Here is an 18,938-nt window from a genome sequence, read left to right on the forward strand (position 1 = left end):
GTAGCCACTAGCCACATGGACTATTGAGTAACTTAAATGTGGTTAACCTGAAACAAGGAGTACTCTAAGTATGAAATACACACCGGACGTTGAAGCCTTAGTATGAAAAAAGAAAAAAGAATGTAAAATGTCCCATTAATATTTTTATAATGCTTATATATTGAAATGATAATATTGTGGATACAATGGGTTAAATAAAGTGTAGTATTAAATTCTCTTTACCTGTTTCTTTCTTACTTCTTTTAATGTGGCTACAAGAAAATTAAAATTTTTGCATTTTTAATTTTTTTATTAAATTGCATATGTGGCTCACATTATACTTCCCTTGGACAGAGCAGGGTTAGAGTGTTACTAGAACAGTGCTTAGACCTTCCCATTATAAAGAAGCAACAGATAAAGGGTAGCAGCTCCTTAAGTGAAGAGAAAGAATGACTCAGACTGCAAAATACTGTCTCCCAATGGACAAAAAGAAAGGCCCTGGAATTTGAAGGCAAAGAGGCAGCTTCTTCATGTAGCCGACTGTGTGAAGGGCAATAGTCAGACACGAAGGAGCTACCTGGTAGGTTTCTCCTCAGAAAACCAATCCAGGAAACTAATTTAAAATGTTTAGGTTTGGGACTTCCCTGGCAGTCCAGTGGTTAAGACTTCGCCTTCCAATGCAGGGGGTGTGGGTTCAATCCCTGGTCGGGGAGCTAAGATCCCACATGCCTCAGGGCCAAAACACCAAAATATAAAACAGAAGCAATATTGTAACAAAGTCAATAAAGACTTTTAAAAAAATGTTTAGGTTCGACATACAAATGACTGTCCTAAATTCAAACAGGTTACCACTGAAACTAAAAATTATTCTGCCCTGCAGGAAAGGGAAGGCATCTACTAAGTGCTGGTTACTAGGCAGGGCACTTTGTACGCATCATCTCATGAAATCCTCAAAACCTGGGACTTCTTTAACTTAAAAAAGAAAAAAATGGGGGTGGGGTGTTTTGGCTCCAAAGCTCCAAGGTTTCTCTGAAATCTTCTATTTCATTTCTACAACAAGAAGCAAGGAACCTGTACCCTTTTTGTTTTGCATTAAACTCTTCATGCATGGAATAGCTTTGTAGGTCCTGTTTTCTAGAGCAAGCATACTAGAGATGGAGGAAGAAAACATAAGGTTCCTGAGTATATTTTGCCAAGAAGTAATTCCCCATTTTATGAATGAAGAAAGTGAGGTCTAGTGTATTCATTGATGGAGGAGCAGAGCTGAATTAAATCCCTGCCCCACTGACTCCAAAGACCATGCCCTTCCACCAGGGCCCACTGGCCAGATCCCAAGTAAGATATACAGAACCCACGGTTGGCCCCTGACTCTATTAATGCTCTGGTCATGGCTACCCCCACCCCATGGCAAACTCAGGCCTCTTCTGTACCAACATTTGGACAACGCTTGGAATGGGGAAGCAATAAGGGTTAACATGGAGAAGGAAGCAACACCCTCACATCTGCACAGGCCTCGAGGAACAAATGCTGCTGAAAAGGCCAGGGGACATGTTCTCTTCTTAGAGAACATCAAAACTCTTCCAGAAAACCATCCATCTCCCACTGCCTGGGTTTATACTAATAGGGAGGCACGTCAAGCTACTGGAATGACTTTCCATCTCTGAGCTATGAATCTAAGATTGTATAATAATTGCAGACACACTAAGCCCAACCCATTCATCAACGTAAGTGAGGAACCCTGCAGCTGGAGTTCTCTTCCTGACTCTCACTGCCAGCTGATTTTACCGCCTTACCCTTGCCTTGGAGTGAGAAAGAAAAGATTCCTCTGCTTCTAATCATTGTTCTACAATCAAAACCCGCAAGTCCATTTCTGGAGCAAAGAACTTCATGTGATCCAAAACGGATGATAGTCTCTTGCTCCTCATTCTAGACATTTTGGAGGCACCAGACATGTCTTAATATTGCAGAGAAGATTTATGGTCAAAGAGTCAAAAATAACTTCTCTTTATAGTTTTTTAATAAGTTGTGGCATAGCTAGAATAACAGGTAAAGACTTTTTGCATTTTTAATGTAATTTATAATAATATTAACTATTTAAAAATGTTTATCATTGTGCATTTGTCAAAACCCAGATATGTATGCCAAAGAGTGAATTTTACTGTGTATTAATTAAAAATTAATTTTTTAAAAAAGTAAATTTTAAAATGTGGTGATGATAATCTATTAGTATATTAGAAAAATATAATTTCTATTAACTGGTATTTCGAGTCTGTCCAATAACTTGCTTCCTGGGAAAATAAAGGCCTTTTCTGAGTTGGGTAATTATGAAATTATAGAACTGGGAAGCCTCTAAGAAGTCCTTGTTTTACTTATGGGGAAACTGAGTCTCAGGTTAATGGGAAGGTTCCAGGTCACATAACAAGCCAGTGACAGAAACAGGGCAGCACCCCAGGTCTCCTCACACCCAAACCAGTGGGCTTTTGCCCACAACAATGCCCCCTAAGGGATATAGAACACATCTGCATGCCTAAAACCACTCAGAACAATATAGTGTAGTAGCAAAAGCAAAACTTTAAAAAATACCAAAAACTTCATTGCACTTTCCCTAGTGCTTGGTCAAACGATTTCACTTAAAGATAGAAGTTTAGGGTCAACATCCAGTTTGATTATAAACGAAATCTTGCTTCAATATATGAAAATTTTTGTGTTGCAAAAACCCTCTTCCAGCCTGATGTTTTTCTGGCACTTAGCGGGCTGAGTTATTAAAGACAGCTGTGTCCATTGTTTATGAATATTATGGATGCTGAAAACCTAATAACAAAACCAAAAATTCTCAAGAGTTCCCTCCCTTTCCTTTTCTTGAACTTGAAACTGAAAAGAAACATATTTCCCACCACTGTCAAGACCAGTCACTCCTGTCATCTACCAATCACATTCCTCAGCTCAGATCAGTGAGGAAAAAGCACCCTAGCATCAACACAGCTCCAAAACAAAAATGTGAAAGTGTATGAAAAACTTATTCTGTCAAATTAAGGCATGAAAAAAATTAAGATATGGATCAGTATTAATGATGTGGTGAGGGTAATTTTTCATACTCATTTTGAAATTAATATGTAACTTCTATTATTGAATTTTAGTGCTTAAAATATGAGTCCAGGATACTCCTTCATAATGAGTAACTGATTTTATTGATGTTTGACTACATTATAATTTTAACCTGACCAAAAATGAAACTGGTAACTTTTCCTCCCACTAAAAGAACATCATGGACAAACTATGGCCTTTCTTTTTATTCACTGTGAATATAGGGGTTTTTTTCTTTTGTTTAACTCCAGCAATATTCAGAGGTTTCCAAAGTCCTCGCACAGAACATCTGGAACATAATATTGTTAATCATGATCACATTATCTGATTCTGTTATGTGTATCACGGAGAACAGAAGAAAGGCACTAGAGCAGAAAGAAGCACATAGAATTATGTGATAGATGCGTTTGACACTGGATATAAGTCCAGGTTGTTTGTACATTTCATGGTGTTCCTTACACAGAAGGTTCACCCTGCTCCTGGAAGCCTGCCCCCTTTCCAAAGAGCAAAGTCTGCTTGATATATATTTCCAGCTGGCTCTTCTGAACCACAGCTAGAGAACTTAGGTGGGTTTAGAAAGGATGATTCACTGCTGTGACTCAGTGTAGGCTCAGAGATGGGCTTTAGAAGACAAGGTCGAATGTGTGCATTCCCATTCTTCCCCTGTGCGTTTGTAGTCCAGGCATCCTCCTATCTTTGGGAGGACCTTGCTGCCTGTGATGTAAATACGTTGCTGCTTACACTAAACAAGTGGTACCACTTAAAATTCCACTCAAAGAGAATGGTGGTAATTGAAGCCATTCACAGGACCACAAAAGCACTGTCACCCTCCAAACTGAACATTCGAATGACATCTAAAAGGTGCCAAAATGTGCAATCAATTCATTCAAAGGATATTTTGTGAATATCTAGCAGTACAGAACTCTGTGATGGTTATTTGAGGAGAGACCAAGCTAGCAATGAAAATGAATTATGCTACTTTACTAAAACAGGCTGCTGTATCGAGATACTGATGGGAATGGAAGGGGGGCAGCTTAAGGAGGACGGGAAATGACAGGGAAAATGGAAGCATGAGGGAAAGGACAAGGGATGGAAGAGTAAAGGGGGTGGGGGAAGCTATGAAGCAGAAACAAGGAAAGGGACAAAGACAGTAGCAGACCCACAGATACCAGTTTTTTTAAAAATTAATTTCTCTAGGTAATAATGGACAAAAAGACAAAAAAGTTCAGGAAGTATTCTAAGATACTGTAACACTCACATTTTATTCTATTTTACTGACAAAATGGGATATTTCTTGTACAGAACAAACGTATGGACACCATGGGGGGAAAGCCGCGGGTTGGTGGTGGTGGTGGGATGAATTGGGAGGTTGGGATTGACATACATACACTAATATGTATAAAATAGATAACTAATAAGAATCTGCTATATAAAAATAAATAAATAAATAAATACAATTCAAAAATTCAAAAAAAAAATAGACTATTTCTTTAACATTCACTAATGTTTCCTTTCTCTTCCTCCTACTCCACAGCAAGACGCATTCTTAGACTTGCCGTCATCCCGTGAGGCTTTGAGGAGTCAGAGCTCACACCACCCCCATGCCCCAGCCTCTTCACACAGCTACTATGAAGTCTCCTCACCCATTCCTTTAAAAATGCTTTAGGTTGGAGTCTCTTCCTCTTTAGATTTATCATAAATCCTTCACGTCACCATGATCATTGAAAGAAAAAAAGTGAATACTGAATGTACTGTCTTCAAAATAGAAATGAAGACCCAGGTAGGAAGGTACAAAGTTCTAGATCATAGAACTCCTTTTCCAGAACATGGATACTCAAATCAGAGAGTGTAAGACTAGTCATTTGGTCAAATATTTACTGTTTCCTACGTGCAAGACACTGTCCTCAAAGATGTGAGGACATGATGCCTGGCCACAAGAAACTGAACATCTAGAATGCAGAAGGAGGAGAGGTAGGAAGGGATGGGCGCAAGAGCCCCAGTGGAAGATCAGGACTGGAAAGCAGGAGGGGCCCTCGCACTCTGAGCCAAGAGAGAAAGGGATGCCTGAGAAGACAGAGAGGTGGGAGGCTACAGAGCCACAGGCAAGGGAAGAGCCACTGTAGGCACTCAAAGAGTAATTTCCCTTTAGTGTTGGGGCAGGTCCAAGTCACTGTCTCACAACGAAGGAGTCAGAGATAGGAAGAGAGGAGCTTAAGCAAAAAAAGTCTTGGACCAATTAAATTGGGGAGCTGACAGTGTTAACTCACTTTTTTCTTAGTTAATATGTTTGGATCAAGATTTGAGGAGAAAAGATTTGAGGAAGAAGACATGGGATTTCAGCAAACTCTTCCATTATCCAACGTGCCATATACACACTAAGATCAAACTGCACACACGGCACTTTTTTCAGTGTTTTTTAAAAATACACCTTAATGTAAACAGCAGAAGATTATTATTCTTCATACACAGACTGCGATAGAACTTTAACCACTCAACAGAAAAATGAGAAAAACACACAATTTACAGAAGAAACACAGTTGGCTAATAAACATATGAAAGACGCTCAATTTCAGAAGAAAACGTTAATGAAAACAAGATTCTCAAATGGAAAAATAGTTTTGGTGCAGGAAGATATACACCTAGGTACTGCTGGAGAGGACATTAGGACATGACTTATATGAGGTATTTTAGCAACACACACACACACACACATACACCTTAAAATGTTTGTATCCTTGACCCATCAATTATACATCTATGAGTTTAGTCCAAGGAAATAATCAGATAAACAAGGAAAGATTAATTTTTGAAGATGTTTGTTATATTATTCATAATAGTGCAAACTGAACACAGTGTTTATTTTTAATTCCAGAAAAATGATTAAATAAATCATAGTATACTGATGAAATATTATGCAGCTAATAAAAGTTATTTTTCAATGACTTTTTAATGAAACAGAGATATGTTCACAATATGTTAAATGAAAATAACCAGAATGCAAAACTGCATACAGAAGGTGATCCTACCTAGGTATATTACTGTATGTAAATATGGAAAAAAAAAAGGTTGGAAGGAAATATATCAAATCATATTAACAGTGGTTTTCTTTGAGTTGTACAATTATTTCTATTTTTCAATACATTTGGACCTTGTATAATATCATATAGCTTATAGTTGGCACATATTATCACATACTGGGCACACACAAAAAATGTTACAGGATGGTTTGATTTGGGCTTACTTTTAATAAATACACCCAAGTCAATAGATTGTAATTGTCTGGAGAGAAAAAGTGAAATCCCCTTCATCTTTGAGCACCCAGTACCTAATACACTATCTAACACATAGCAGACACTCAATCATTGTTAAATTAATAAACAACCGGCTGGCTCTGAAGACAAGTGATGGATGAAAAGATGGAAGAATGAGTGGTTGGAAAGTTCTTCATTCTTGAGTAAAATCGGTATTTTTCCTGGGACTTTTAGGAGATGAAAGGGGTTCATCATGTGACAGACCTTGAAGAGAATAAAAGCAAGAGGAAAAAATTCCAAGGAACGATCTTTGCAAAGATACAGTGAGATGAGATTTAATCCATGGAGCTTGTTTTTCTACCAACTCTCAATATCCATTCCAAACTTCACTCAAATTTCTAAATGTATCTGCTTCTTAGATGGACAGGAGAAAGCAACTGCTCAAAAGCAAGTACACAGTTGCCCCTCTATTCTACTAGGAGGATGAATTTACATTCACAGAACCACTGAAACTCATGTCTAGCTGAACCCAACTCCTCTATATAATCTCCAAAGAGACTGATGCTTAAACTCCATCAGTGACTATTACAAGGAATAGACAGGCCCCACCAGATAAACATTTATTTCTATCCACCTTTGGAAGCGGAAGCACTGAGCATGGCTCTATCCCAGCAACTGTCACATTCTCTTTGTATAGTCATAATTTCTTGGCAAAGAGATGCACACTATAGATCACAGTGTCTCCATTCTCCAACTGATGTGAGGGTAACAGATACGTTTTCATCATTCACTCTGCCATCATTGTGACATATACTTAGGCTGAAGGCCCAAGGCTGGAATCTGGTATGAGTTTAAATTTGCTGAGACTTGTGAACTTCAGAGAAAGGAAGTGTAATTCACATTTGCATTGTATTAATATCCCTTGCACCAAAATTGGGGTTCTTTGTAGATGCTCACATCATCATTATTTCTCCCTCGAAATATCTGGTTGCTCTTCATTCCACAGATTCAAATGGCATGTCCCACTTTCAAATGTCTACAAACAACCATACATAGCATCTCAAAATGACACTGGTTGGTGGCAGGGAGAGGGTAGATGGGATAGGAATGACATGTGACTTTATACTCAGGCAGTTCAGGATTTCAATTCTTATTAACTTTTTGACCTCAGGCAAGCTATTAAAATTCTCAAATCTCAGTTTCTTGGTCAAAAAAATGGGGCTAATGCCACCTAGGTTACAGGACAATCTTGAAAATTAACATTAAAGCACTATATGTATCTGGCACAGAGTATACACTCAGTAAAAGTAGCTATTATTATCAGTAATTCCTCTATAAATAAATCATTTGCTGATCTCTTTTCAAACTGTGTGTTTTCCTATAAATGCTCAAATGTCATACATGAAATTTCCTCTCCAACTTTTTCCCTATTAGGCTCATTTTTCAGATGGTGGCTCCCTATGTAGAAAAATAACTTTACAGGATGCTTCAACTATAAATTATATAAAGAAATAAGCATAAGGAACCTTAGAAACCACAAAAAATAAAGACATATATGGGGATTAAAACTCAGGGTTTGGCCTGAAAATACATGAGACAGGGCTGAAACAGGATTTAAAATATACAACAGTTATTCCCAATCTTTTTAACATCAAAAAAATTAAGCCTCCTGTTGATTTCAGTAACTTACTGAAAGTACTCAACTAGTAACACAGATAACTCAACCAGACTCATGAAGGCTTTAGCACAAGCCTTGAAGCTCCCACCTCGTTAGTTTCCACCAATTCTAAACTAGTATATCATGAAAACTGCCCAATCCAAATCAAGTCCTTACATTAAAAACTCACCTTAATCCAGACCCCCACAAAGAACCTCAAAAATATCCTACCTTTGTCCTATTCCTTCCAAGATATTATTTTAAGTCTCCATCAAGGTAATCATCGATGACCACAGTAAGCAATAAAGTCAGCTTTGCCTTCTTTTGGTGCTATTTTCAAGAAGCAAGAATTTGACACCCCTATAACAAATAGCTGTACATTTATGGAGTCACCCTGAAGGGAATGGCATTACAGTAGACCTTCCAATAGAAGGCTGACAGAGAAATCACAATTGCTCAGATTCATCCTAACATAAAACCCCAAGATTCCGGACCTCATGGTCTAACCAAACGCAGTCAGAGCACCAGCCACTTTTCTAAGCAAGTTGGAGACCCCTCCTAGTGGCCAAGTGCTATCCAGCCCTTAAGTAAAAGCCTTTTTTTTTCAATCGACTGTTCAAAACCGAGACCTTTTTGTCCTCAGAGTGATGGTACAACCACAGTGCAAAATGGAACACTGCAGCAATTACATCAATATTTCAGACTAGTTTTGCAAACTACTCTGAAGGTTTTTGGCCCACACTGCTTAGAAAAACTGCCCACATTGATCTAATTCACTCGATAATTACTCAGTTCTCCAATTTATTGCCCGGATGTGGCCAAATTTCTCCCCATGGACAGGGAAGATATAATGACAGTCTATCATTAAAATGCGCCAAATTGCACAAATTACCAAAAGTAAGGCAGAGGCCGTGTGAGACGATTCAGGCATGGAGGGTCCCAAGTTCCCACGTCAGAGGAGCAGCGGTGTGGCTGGTAACATGTAACTTGGATTGCCCCGGCATCATGTGACCACAGAAATGACAAGCTGTCCCACTGTGTCCTATTACAGGGAAGTACAATCTGAAGCTGGACAGACTAGAGCAGGGAGAGGTAGGACACATCTCCCCATATTTCAGGGCAAGGTCAACTCTGAGGGTAGAGAATTACAGTCTGTTTTCAAAGCTCTGCCACAGAGAGTGGCCCCGGTCTCTGGCAGGTGTTTCCGGCCACTGCATCCTCCTGCTGCCATGAGGAGTGGGAATCTTTGAGGCTTAGACAACACTTTTCAAACAAGACATCCTCAGGGAAGTCATCCACATTCTGTACAAAGCAATTTATAATAAGTACTACAGCGGCTGAACATAAACCCATCTTCCCTTCAGAAATGGAAAAGACGAAATGTGCAGGGGGGAGATATCGTAGCAGAGGGGAGAGAGAGGCAGTGGGGAAAGAAAGGGCAATCAAAGTCAGCATTCGTTCGTTCCTGAATTCAGCAATTATTATGAAGATCCATTATGCACCAAGCACTGAAGATACAAAAGTTACCATTTTACCCTCACAGAGTTAAATAAAATCATCACACACAAAATACATAATTACAAATCATTTTAAATGTTTAGGAAGTAAAGTATGGGTTTCTCTAAAGGGTTCAGCAACAGGACCTGATCTGGTCTTGGGGGCCAGAACAAGCTTCTGGAAAGAAGGAATGTTTGAGCTTCCAAGTGCAGGATGAGCGGGCGTTACCTAGGTATGCGGCACCAGACGATAGAGCAAAAAGGAGAGAAGAAAGAAAAAGCAGCCAAGGTAAAGGCCATGAGATATTAGACCAGGGCTCCTCAAGCTTTATTTGTTAAAGGAATCTTCTAGAAATCTCCCTAAACTGTAGATTTCAATTCTGGGTCTGGGGTAGGGCCCACGCTTCTGCATTTCCAACAAGCTCTCAGGTGAGGCCAACGCTGCTGGTTGGGTGCACGCTTTGTGGAGCAAGGATCCGGAAGATCTGCCCAGAGGCCAGAGCAGAGAGAACGAGGGAGGGTCAGTGATGGGGCCAGAGAGTTTGGCAGAGGTCGGACCACACCAGGCTGTGCAGAGCATCTTAAGGAATCGGGTCTAAGAGGAACGGGAACCATGAAGATCTGCATTTCCTTTGTTCTCTCCAAATAACCTTGCTAGGAGTTTCATTTTCCCTGGGAGACAGCACTTTGCAGTATTTAAAGTGTAAGTGAGAGCAAAGGTGTTTATGGACTTCAGGGGTTCTAAGAGCCAATAAAGTACAGCTCCTTCATCACAGACAGCCCATTAACAAGGCATGTTTATTAGTAAAAATCCTCAGAACTGAATACGCCATTGTCAGCAAAAGTGATCTTGGCCGGTTAATTTGGCTGGTTTTGCAGACTGAGGACCTGCCACTCTTTTCAGAGTGTCCTACGCCTCTGTGGGCTTCCCTGCCTTCAGTAAGCGATTTCCAAGGATGCGGAGCCCATAGGGTTCTTAAAATAGTTTGGTGAAAGAGAACACAAACGCCTCTCGTTGGCACTTTGGTCTTTAGCCTTACAAGCCTGAAGACGTTGGCTTTTCCAGAAAAGTCTGTGCCAACTGCCACCAGCCTGTTCCCTGAAAATGTGATGAACAAAGGCACAGAGAACTGTTTGCTGTTCAGTTAGCCAGGTCATAAAAGCTCAAGCTTAAACGAGGTAGAAGCAGCCGAGTACTTTTAACCAGTTGCTCGATATACTTTATAAACTATTCTTTGCTTCTGCCATAGGAAAAAAGCATCTTCTTTCATTTTTAAAATGAATGCAGACTCATTCACACTGAACACGTGACATGAGGAATGCACTCTGCTGTGACTCAGACAACTCTAAGGAACAGCTAAAGGAACTCAAGTGTTTGCCACCCTGACTAGTACCAGCTCTACAGAGAATTAATTCTCTTGACTCTGTCGTTATTTATAATAGGTAAATGGGGATGATACAGTTTAACAAGTGATAGTGAAGCACCGCATTTTCTATGTGAATCATGATGTTATTCTCGCCTAAAAATCAGAGAAGCTCTGCTTCTGTAATGGGTAAGAGCGAGTGGTTGTGAAATCCTCTCCAGATAATCTCCAAACATTAGCATGTTCTGAACTGTCTGGAATGCTGTATATACTATCCTGACCTAAAGCAAGGATGTAAAGTCATGTGTAAGGCATTTGTTCCATCATCCGAGGAATCCATCTCAATCAGATGAAGTGTCTTTCTGGTGGTCTGCCTGTGTCACCACATCCCAAAAACATGGGTAGACAGATTTTCACAAATTTAGAGAGTGTAACAAAGGGGGCTAGAGGTACAATACAATTTTCATGGTGTATATAATATCTACTTGAGAGGGGGTTACCTTGAAGAGTTGGCAGTTCATCCATCAGAGATGGGTAATATACACTAGAGATGCTTTACACATCATGACTCCATGGGATATGCTCCAAGGCAAACAGTAATCTAATGAGAATGGGCTATCTATCTAACAATAACTATTCTCCCAGGCAAGAAGGGCAAGAAGGAGCTGGCCAGCTGTAAAGGGCAGAATTGTCACAGTTTGGAAGGAAAGAGATTACTGGTTTTAGGGTACTCCATCACAAGATAGAGATACGAAAGCAAGCGAAGAGCGCTAGCTAACATCACTGAGCGCCCACAGTGCTGAGCACAGAGGTGGGCAAGATGAGCGTAAGAAGACGTGCCTCCCTCCCTGATGGAGTACACAGTCTAACGCAGAACAGGAAAATAATCCAGTAACCGTGCTACAACGGGGCAAGTGCTCACCTGGAAGTGTGTGTGTGCGTGTGTGCTGTGTGTGCATGTGTGTGCCTGTGAGGGAAAGATGGCAGGTAAGACAGCCAGTGAGAGCCCTGAGCCTCAGGAGTACAAGTGAGAAAACAGTTGCTGCTTCTGCCTGGAGGGATGGAGTGGTCAGAGAGTTGCTATGGGTGGTGATAACTGACTTTGAAAGGCCAAGCACTGACCAGGTGAAGGAGGAAAAGAAAGGGATTCCACACGGGGGCAGTGGCATGAGCAAAGAAGAGGAGGCATAAGAAAGTAATGGGTTCAGGGAAAAGCTAGTGATCCAGTGTTCTAAAGATGTGCGGAAGAATACCTACACGGGTACGTGTATGTACGTATATGCATTCACATTCAGAGATATAAAAATACTGATGTCTGTGTATGTACCTATACACATTCATATTCAGAGATATAAAAATACTGGTGTCCATGTTTGTACGCACATATATGTACCCGTATACATACACATATATGTTGTAGCCCACTGTTGCTACCTACCCACCTCCTTACACCCTCACACACTCCGAGCCTCACAGGGCCAGAGCCAGACCGCACGTTTGCAATATTGCCTTCTAAACAAACATCTGCCCAGTTGTCACTCTCAGGACAGGGCCGTTTGCTGCTAAAACATTATCTCTTTTATGAGTGTACTACATCAAAAGATCGCAAAATAAAAGCATATTAAAAACCAATTTATTTTAATAACAAGCTGCAAAAAAGAAAGCTTATGCCTCAAATTTTTATATTCACGAAAAGAAAAACTGCTCTTATGACCCTCCCGATACCCAAGCCAACTCACAGATGTCCTGTCCCCAAGCAAGAGCTCCACGGTCCCTTCTCCTTGTGCTAGTAACTCACAGACTGACGTCAGGGACACAGTCAACGCCATTAGCTGCCCCTTACATGCTGAGGGTGGCAACGTGGAGAACTAGAAAGAATAGAGGATTAGGAATATAGGAATGTAGGAGATTAGAATATAGGGATATAGAAAATAATGTAGAATATAGGTCTGGAGGAACTCACGAAGCAGGAAAGCTTGGGCAAGCAACCACACCTTTGGATTTTTCTTTCTTCAGTTGAAAATGAAAGCAGGACTTGCAGGGGCCTGAACTTGGCCCTCCAGTGTGTTTCGATCAGCACGCAGTGTGTTTAAAAACACATGGAATCCGAATGCCTTGAGTGCATTTGAGTATGTGACTATAGATAGATACAGATATAGACATAAATATCCTCTCTCTCTTTCCCTCCTCTCCTTGTTTTCCTCCTTCCCCCTGCAAAAACCATCACCCTTGGTCATGTTTACTTTAATGTGGACTCTCTAGGTTGTGTATGCATATGTGCTATAGGATGGGGGAAATATTTTGGAAAAGACATGTAGAGAAATGACAAATACTATGATTTATGATGATCCACATATGATTCTGCTTTGGTGAAATTAGGATGCTGAAGTTCCCCATGTATTTTTTTAATATTCTGAGATGAGTACTGTATGTTCTTTATTACAAAAGATTAAAAGCTTAAAAAATATATGGTTGTACAAACTCACTACTGTAAATAACTTGGAGCAGCGGTTTAAGACTAGATTCCCTATCATCACCATTACCACCATCACCACCAATGAGTTTACTCCAAATTTAAAAGACATTAATAAAAAAGATCTCTTTAAAATTATAAAATTAAAAGTATTACACCAAATTCCGTTTTGCATTCCTAAGCACTCTGAAGATATCCTTAGCATGTGAATTACAAATCAACAATGCCTAGAAAGGCAAGTCTATGGTTTTGTCTCACTTATCCCTTCTCCGCCCTGAATCCATGGTTTAGAGGCATTTCCTTCTGTCCGTTCCCCTCAACATAATTGACCAATCCTCAGATCAGCTTCTCTCCGAAGCAAGCTGCATTTATCTCCATCTGCTTCCCATTTGACTGCACTAAAGAACTCAACAGCTGCCTAAGCAAGAAGTTTCTCGGGCCCAAGAACAGAGAATCCATGTCTTCCCAAAGAAGAATGTAGGTGGAGGGAATCAGCCTCTCTCCCTCACTCTTTCGACCAGTGGCTGTCAATCAGTTTTCCAAGACACACGTGGCAATGTCGGCAGACATTGTTGCTTGTCCCAGCTGAGGGGCTGAGTGCTCCTAAAATCCAATGGTAGAGGCCAGGGATGCTGCTAAACGTCCTACAATGCGCAGCACAGCTGCCACCACAAAGGACCACCCAGCCCAGAATGTTAACACCGCCAAGGCTGAGAAACCCGCCTTAGAGTGATGAGCTTTTCCCTTGGCTCCACATCAGGAGGCAGAGGAGGAGAGACCATAAGGAGACTTAGGGCTGCTCTTGGTGAGTCCCAGCCACAATTAACCAGAAGGAACGCCCTTGGAACATCCAGGGCAGTACTTACAACACAGGAACACTTGGTACATTTGTCTCCTTCTGGCTGAAATTCCTCCCCTTCTCGGTACTGCACCCCCTCAAACACACAGCCTAGAAAGCAAAGAAGAATTTCAATTTAGGGCAGCAGCCTTGATTCAGCTTGACACTATCCTTCTACCCACTGTGCGTCCATCCCCACCTTCACCCCCGCCTAGCACAGTGTCCTCTTCAACCAGAGAACAAGACTGCTTCATGGTAAAATGATAGATAGATAGATAGATAGATAGATAGATAGATAGATATAATATAGATACAAAATTATATATATATGGAATACAAAAGATTGACATGGGTCCAGAAACCTGAAGATACTAGAAAGCAAGCAAGACATTGGAAGCCAGGTCAGCCTAGGCAGCATCAGTGCAGGGTTCTGAGCCCTGCAGAGTCTGAGGAGCTCACCGGGACAACCCCAACCACAGCCAGGCAACCAAATTCCAGAGGGGTCAGAAGAGGCAAAGAGAAGGTCAAGCAACAGAAGTCATGGTTGAGCTAAGGAGCAAACGACACGAATAGCTGCCACTTGGAGAATACCCAGAAGTGCCCCCAGCCTCTACCAGACCCTTCACACCCCTGATCTCACTCCGTCTTCTGTGAGCCTACAAAGCACAGACTCTTACCACTGTCCCCATAGACGAGGAAAACATGGCCTAGAGAGAGAAACAACTCACTCAGCTGGGCAGGTGGCAGAGCTGGGACGCGAACTCATCTCTGACCCACTGGCCGTACCGTACAGAGGGTCAGGCACCAAGGCAAGAAAGGACAGAGGCAAGGCTGGAGGTGCCACACAGGTTCTCAGTCCCACCCTATGTGCTGTTAAAGGGCCTGTGATGCCCCCACTAAGTTTGGCTAAATATAGGACCAAAAGCCCAGGAGGTGCCTCCTATTCAGAAAGACGGCCAGGTCCCTGCTGTATTCTCAAGTGATCTCACAGATGACTGGAAGCACGGGCTGGCCAGCAGCCCTGTGTCACCTGGGCCATGGGAGGACCGTCAGCTAACGGCAATCCACTTCCCTCAGGACTGTCCTCACGAGGTACTTTGCCAGAACAGCTGAGGTCACTTTCCACATAGTAGACAGTGCTGGAAGCAGCACTTCCAATGGGTGAAACTCAGCAAAGGGGGCTCTTGTGAAAGACTGACTCATGTCCCTGAGAGTAGGTGTTCAAGGCCTGCCCACTGAAGTCATCAACAGAACCCACCAAACTCTCAAAGCAGCTGGTTCCTGACAAAGGGGACATCTGAACATATGAGCATTGCCCACAACCACCCGACCTGGCCACTGGACCTATTCATTTTAAAGCTAGATATGGAGCCCTTTGTTCAACTGAAAGACACGGGGGCAAATGCTACTGAAGCTGAATGGCTGAGTGAACTGCGGCTTCAAGGTCTTTCTGATGCCCACACCCAGAGCCAGTCATCAGCCACCTCCTGCTGTTCCCTTTGGTGCAGGGAGACTTGGTAAGCTTGGGACCCTCCCAGTGGCTCTATCTCAGCCCCGTTAATAATGGCAGGTGCCCAGTCGTCTCTTTTCAAAGGACACTTCCAACAAAGGGTCTCCAATGCTTTCATATATGTTTGCACCACTGGTTCTGTCATATGGATTGCCAGACAGGTTAACTGCACAATCTACATTTGACAATTTAAATAAGGAAATTTTAAATGAAAATTGCACGCAAACTGTTCCCATCACAACCCAACCTCCTTGAGCAAAGAGTCAGATGAAAAGGAAGGAACAGGCAACCAAAAATGCCCTGAAATCTGTTTCAGGGAGAAACTGACCACAAGCTGTATGTGTTTGTCATTATGTGGAATACCATTCCGTGATCAGTGACAGATGCCAGTCCTTCTGAATTACAAGGATAATACCCTAAGGCTTCGCTTAACTGTCCCTATCTAGACTTGGCTGAAGGCTCCTTCCCAAGACACAGGATAATGCATCCTGGATGTGGCCTCTTCTGAGTCTTCTGATTTGCATCCCAAAGGTTGGCCTTTGAAATTAAGGAGAGAGAGTAAAGTTGATTCTTGACCCCATAACCAAGGGCACAGTGCCTGCACAGGTGTCAGGGGGCTGGTGTGTAGCACTGGCAAGCTAACTTTTAAAGATCTGCCTCCTAGGGCATCTGGACCCAAGTTGCAAAATTATCACAGTGTGGGGATAGGGGGAGGTAGTGCAGTATGGGGGCCAAGAAAGAAAAGGGGCCAGAGCCCAAGCCCACCTTTAGCTCTTACTCACTCCTGGGCGTTGGGCAGGTACTTATCCTCACAGAGTCAAATTTCTTCCTGGATGAACTACAGACAGTACCTCATCCCTCACTGGGATGGTGGTGGGGACTTAACATTATGATATATGCAATCACGGAGCTCAGTCTTTCCTTCCTGGGAACTCAACTCAAAAACAAAGTGAGAGGACTTCCCTGGTGGCGCAGTGGATAAGAATCCGCCTGCCAATGCAGGGCACACAGGTTTGAGCCCTGGTCCGGGAAGATCCCACATGCCGCGGAGCAACTAAGCCCGTGCGCCACAACTACTGAGCCTGCGCTCTAGAGCCCGCGAGCCACAATTACTGAGCCTGAGTGCCACAACTACTGAAGCCCGCGCGCCTACAGCCCGTGCTCCACAACGAAGAGAAGCCACCACAATGAGAAGACCACGCACCGCAACAAAGAGTAGCCCCCGCTCACCACAGCTAGAGAAAGCTCCCACGCAGCAACGAAGACCCAACACAGCCAAAAAAAATAAAATAAATTAAAAAAAAAAAAAAACCACAAAGTGAGAAAAGCAACTGCTCAAATATGATAACTTCAACTGCTGAAATAAATTCACTCTGCTGTTTGTATATGCACACTTTCAAAGGCAGACTAAAAATATGACTATCTCCTAAGTGAGAAGGAATGTTATATATGCCAAGTTGATTCTATCTCAATAAAGCAACAGTCTACTCAACAGAACTGAATTAATATTTAAGAGCTTCAATACCTTTTACATCTCTAGGGCATATAAAATTTGCTCTGTTATCAATCTCAAGCTTGGCTGTGTACAGTAATTTTCTGGGAGGCCTGAGTGTCGCCCTCAGAGACTCTGATGGAATTGGTCTGGGAGGCAGCCTGGGCATCAGGATTTATTTTTTAAAACTTCCCAGGTGATTTTCATGTGCAGACTAGAGTATTAGTGAGCTAACCTAATAAAGATCCCTTAGGCATTTTAGAGGATGGTTACATGATGTAAAGCATTCAGTGCATTCAGAGGGGAAAAGTACTCAAGCAAACTCTGTTTGATAGATACAAAATAAGTGAATTATGGAAAGAATTATTTTACTTTCAACTGGTTTCTGGCCTTCACATAAACTTATCCAATAATACAAGCTTCACACAAATCCCAGTGTGAAAATGAAGTTTGGCTCAATAAAGACTGTCCAGGGAACTCAGAAAGGTTAGAAGTAGTGGAGAGAGACTGTCCTTATTGTCATTCAAAGATGAGGGAAGGCTGGACTCTGGAAGGGCCCCGGTCTGCGCACATGGCAGAGTGTGCGGAGGGGAAGGGACCATGAGCTCATCTTCGCAAAGCATCCCATGGCGATGCCTTCACCAATTCCCGGGAAGGTTTGCAGTACAGAAGGCCCTTTGGAGATCAACTTCAAAAGCAAAGAGAAATAGTTGTGAGTATGGCCTCCAGTGAGGAAAAGCACTCAGAGTAAAACCCAAAATGCAGAACATCTGTCGAAGAGCATGGGCCAGAGGCTTAAGGGATCAGAAAAAAATCTCTCACCTCAAAATCCCCAGGCTGGTACCTAAGGGCAAGAAAAGATGCAGGAGGCCTTTGTAATCCTGTTCAGAAAAGTAAGAGGAAACACTCCACCCACTGGAAAGGAAAGATCCCTTTGCTGTCAGCTAGGCCGTGGGACCCTCTAAAAAGACAGTGGGTCCCACTCACTACACCACGCAGAAAACTGAGACCAGCAAAGCCCTAAGCTAAATCCTCTTAGGGACACAGCTCTAGGTGTTCAGAAAACATCTGGTCACCTCATCACCAAGGTGAGCTCTGGCCAAGGTATTGCAATATGAAGCAGTAAAAAAGACATTTCTGGAAGCAAGCGAAAGCCACAGCCTTTCCTTCCAAAATAAGCGTTACCTGTGGCCCTGTGGAGTGGAAAGCAGGCCTCCGGAGCCTGAAGCATCCTTGCCAAGACCTACAGCACGTTGCAGTCATCCCGGACACGCCAGAGTCCAACCGGACATTTCTATGAAAAGGAGTATGCTCTCCTAACCCATTAGGTACACAGACGTAAAGTGAGAAAAATTCCAGTCAGGAGTGGGTAAAATCATGCATTCCTGTGAGAACCCAGAGGGATTTCAACAGTGTTGTACTGTACCAGGGAGCCTCGCCGCCTTCCCCTTCCTGAGAATGTTACCTGGACACGTGGGGCAGCACTTTCCCAGATGCTTGGAAGGGTTTTTACAATGAACGACACATCGCACCTCAGACTCTGTGACAACGCCTTCCTGAAAAACAGAACGCCGCAAGGAAAGTCAGCCCAGAATTCCCACTGAGGACTTACTCACTTTTGGAAAGTAACCAACTTAGTAGGAGAAGAATTCAAACACAAAAAGTGCAAAGGTGGGATGGGTGTCAGGTCCAGAGGTATATGGCACAAATGAGGTCTGATGGCCCCAGCTCGCCCCATCTCAAAGTACAAATCCTGTACCCGTTCTCTTCCCTGTCCTAGTTCTTTCTCTTTGA

General features: G+C 42.4%; 1 protein-coding gene across 5 annotated transcripts in view; it reads right to left on the reverse strand.

The window, feature by feature from the left end:
* The window catches only part of BMPER (BMP binding endothelial regulator), a 255,788-nt gene that overhangs the window by 173,322 nt on the left and 63,528 nt on the right, over positions 1-18,938 (reverse strand). For 3 of the 5 annotated variants that reach the window (XM_036862761.1, XM_036862763.1, XM_036862762.1), the window contains exons 5-6: positions 18,610-18,700; positions 14,171-14,253 (exon numbers count right to left, since the gene is read on the reverse strand). In XM_036862761.1, coding sequence (XP_036718656.1) covers positions 14,171-14,253; positions 18,610-18,700 — 174 coding nt within the window. The remainder of the gene's footprint in view (positions 1-14,170; positions 14,254-18,609; positions 18,701-18,938) is intronic. The other 2 variants (XM_036862765.1, XM_036862764.1) reach the window with 1 other exon arrangement.

This window comes from Balaenoptera musculus, chromosome 9 (assembly GCF_009873245.2).
Source record: "Balaenoptera musculus isolate JJ_BM4_2016_0621 chromosome 9, mBalMus1.pri.v3, whole genome shotgun sequence".
In the NCBI taxonomy this organism is placed as follows: domain Eukaryota; kingdom Metazoa; phylum Chordata; class Mammalia; order Artiodactyla; family Balaenopteridae; genus Balaenoptera; species Balaenoptera musculus.